The sequence below is a fragment of the Triticum dicoccoides genome, unplaced genomic scaffold (assembly GCF_002162155.2).
Source record: "Triticum dicoccoides isolate Atlit2015 ecotype Zavitan unplaced genomic scaffold, WEW_v2.0 scaffold153419, whole genome shotgun sequence".
Lineage (NCBI taxonomy): Eukaryota > Viridiplantae > Streptophyta > Magnoliopsida > Poales > Poaceae > Triticum > Triticum dicoccoides.
The window spans coordinates 1-3,175 of record NW_021209474.1 but is presented as its reverse complement, the minus strand read 5'-3'; the positions used below and the strand labels follow the sequence as shown (position 1 = coordinate 3,175).

At 40.0% G+C, this 3,175-nt stretch overlaps 1 protein-coding gene across 1 annotated transcript; it reads right to left on the bottom strand.

The window, feature by feature from the left end:
• Nucleotides 1–13: 13 nt before the first annotated feature.
• Nucleotides 14–3,169, bottom strand: LOC119344091 (disease resistance protein RGA5-like; the record flags this gene model as incomplete). Its single annotated transcript, XM_037614707.1, has 2 exons — nt 14–1,622; nt 2,904–3,169. Coding segments are annotated over 2 exons (1,875 nt in total), but the record flags the coding sequence as incomplete, so codon positions are not given.
• Nucleotides 3,170–3,175: the final 6 nt, after the last annotated feature.

The following is a 3,175-nucleotide window of genomic DNA, read 5'->3' as shown; positions in this document are numbered from 1 at the left end:
CTCTTTGCTGCACCAGATGCAGAAAGAGCAGACTGGGTAAAGCCCCAAGGGTGCAGAGGTCGTCCTGCTTGAGCGCTGCCACAACAAAGCGTAGCCGCTGGAGGTTTCTGAGGGAGCCCATCCATGTCGGAACCTGCGGGAAGTCCGAAAAACGGATATAAAGGTACTTGAGGGTAGGCAGGCACAAAGATTCCTCATGGAAGAGGTTGCTCCCTCCATAAATAGTTAGGGAGCGGAGATTCTGGGTGCCTAGCTTACACAGGGAAGAGACCATAGCTTTCTTGCGCTCCTCACCAACCACATCCGTATCCTCAGTTTCAGAATCAACTTCCAAACGAAGATCAAGCTGCAGATTCCTCAAATTATTTAGTTGGCCAAGGCCACACAGGAAGTCAAATGGTTGAATGGAGACCTTCACATCTTTCAACATCTCCAGTGCTTGCATCTTCGCAATCCCATCAGGAAATACTACCTCAACATCAACAAGTATATGTATCAGTTTTTTTAGATTAACAATAGATGCAGGTAATTCCCTTACACGAGTGTCTCTTAGGATCAGAATCTCTAAGCACCCTAAACGCCCGATTTGTTCTGGGAGTTTGCTTATTCTTGGACTTTGGATCCTCAGGTACCTCAGCTGGAATAACCTCACTATATTTACAAGATGATGATTTTGCAAACCGAAGCACTCCGTCAAGACGAGAACACGCAAATGTCTGAACTCCTCCAAAGAAGGGATTTCCAACATACCTCTACCCATAGTAAGTGATCGGACTTTGGACAACACGAGATCTGCTATCAATACTGCTGAATTTCCTTCCTCAACACGTTGTAGACAGAGTCGACGAACAACTTTGCTTTGATTCCTAATTGTCAGAGTGGGAACCACAAGTATCGTAACAAAGTTCTCTTCTACAGACTTGGATATGATGAAATCAAGAATTGTGTCATGAACTCGACAACTATTCACGTTGTCATATACGTCTATCTCCCGAGGTTGGATCAAACCCCTATTGAGTAGTTCATTAAAACACCTTTCTCCAAACTCATATGCACTATATTTGCCTTCTCTGTGAATGAATCCTTCAGCAATCCATCTTCTTATCAGGTCCTTCTTCTTAATAGTAGAATCTTCTAGATATATGCTCAGATATAAGAGACATGTTTTCAGATAAAGAGGCAGATCAAAGTAACTAAGTGACAATATCTTCATCATTCCTTCGACATTAGGATTTCTTTCAAGTGCACGGCCAATTGAATCGTTCACTTGATTCCATAGATTTTCTACTTTTTCTATGTTAGCCAACAAACCAGATATAGCAATGATCGCCAAAGGTAACCCATTGCATTTTTCCAATATCTCCTCAGAAATTTCTTGAAGGTATGAAGGGCAATCTTCATCAGACTTGAATAACCTTCTGTGAAATAATTGTCTTGAGTGAACCATATCAAGAGCCCTTATATTGTAAATACGGCCATTGAATGATGAACAACATGAATGAGCGACACTGTTTATACGGGTAGTCGTGATTATTCTACTGGTAGAACTTGTAGCAGGGAATGCACACTTAATAATAACCCAGGTATCCACGTCACATATATCGTCAACAACAACAAAGTACCTGTAATTAGCATAGCTGTAAAATAAAGTGTTTTCTTCTAAAAAAAAGTGTTGCGCAGATAGACAAAGAATAAACGGAACATGTTAACATTGACAAAACGAAAAGGATAAACACACAAGTGCTAAAGGGTGTATACATACTTAATTCGTTTTGCACGTCCATGTTAGTTTGGGGCATTACAGAGAGCAAGGGGGGATAAGCAATTGTTTAAACAAGAGGCATGACCACAAAAAAGATCAAGACTAGAACAATATGTTGAAAGACAATAGATGAATCAAAACGTGATTAGTCATATGTAGGCATTGATCAAGTGATCATGAGTAACAAAGCAAGAATCTGGGTGCGGACCCAAAGATCAAGTGATCTAAATTCAAAACCGAGTAAGCTACATAAATATCTCGAAAAAATGTACGTTTTCCCTCCTGGACTACTTATTTGGGCATGCTTTCCAATTTATAACAGAGAGATTATAACAGTTAGGCTCACTTAACCTAGTAAAATATAATATATTTTTATTTTGGACGACTACATGGTCGGTGATGGATGGTCGTGTAGGGCAACAATAGGGGATGAGGCCTAGCGAATCTCAATGGAGCTGGTCTCAATAGAGCAGTGCGTCGTTCGGTTGGTGGGACAAGAAAGAATAGGACGAAGAGTGAAATGAGGCACGGTGCATCTGGTCTCACGAGAAAGGAGACCCAGAGAAGGGAGAGGTGGAGGTGGAAAAATATCAGGTGTGTGGTAGCTTTCATGTGGAAACCAGGGTACCTTGGATGGCACACTTGCAAAACCAGCATCTATATCATCAAAATTACTATCCGAAACCGGTCATGAAGTAGAGTGAATAAAAAAAATATAGTTCATCATGTTAAGGGAGCTCAAGGATAATTAGAAAGAAAAGTGAGCCAAGGCGTTAGTACTGTGAGAAAATGGAGTGTTTGGGGCTCTACTCTTGACACAAACTTATGACAATTATTACTCAATAAAGGGAATAGCTATGTGCCTGTGTCTTGAACATAGGCTCCTGGCATGGTTTTCCTTGTACTCGCTCCATCTATTTCTCTTCTTTTTAAACATTAACACAGTATTTATTATTACAAACATTTGACCCTTAATTTTTCTAACAACATATGGAGAAACTGCAAAGATAGAATTATATGGAACTTTTAAACAAATTCAACTAGTATAATCTCCATAATGACATATCTAAGTAACTTTTTTATACATTCAAAGAACGCCAAGTAAGTAGAAATGAAAAGAAAAGATAAAGATACCATGTACCTTTTATCTAGTAGTGAATCGTTGATCTTGCTAATGAGTATTTGTTCACTCCCTGCTTCCGTGTTAGAATAATCTTGACCGCTAACTTCACTAAGAATAGTCCTCAGGATAGTCATAATGTTTGGGCTTCGCGACACGGATAAGAAGGCCCAACACTCGAACTGACCTTTGATCTCTTGATACACTTGGTTTGCAAGAGTTGTTTTCCCCATTCCTCCAAATCCAACGATGGAGACTATCTTTGGTTGTTGTTGTGTTGTCGCACACCCATC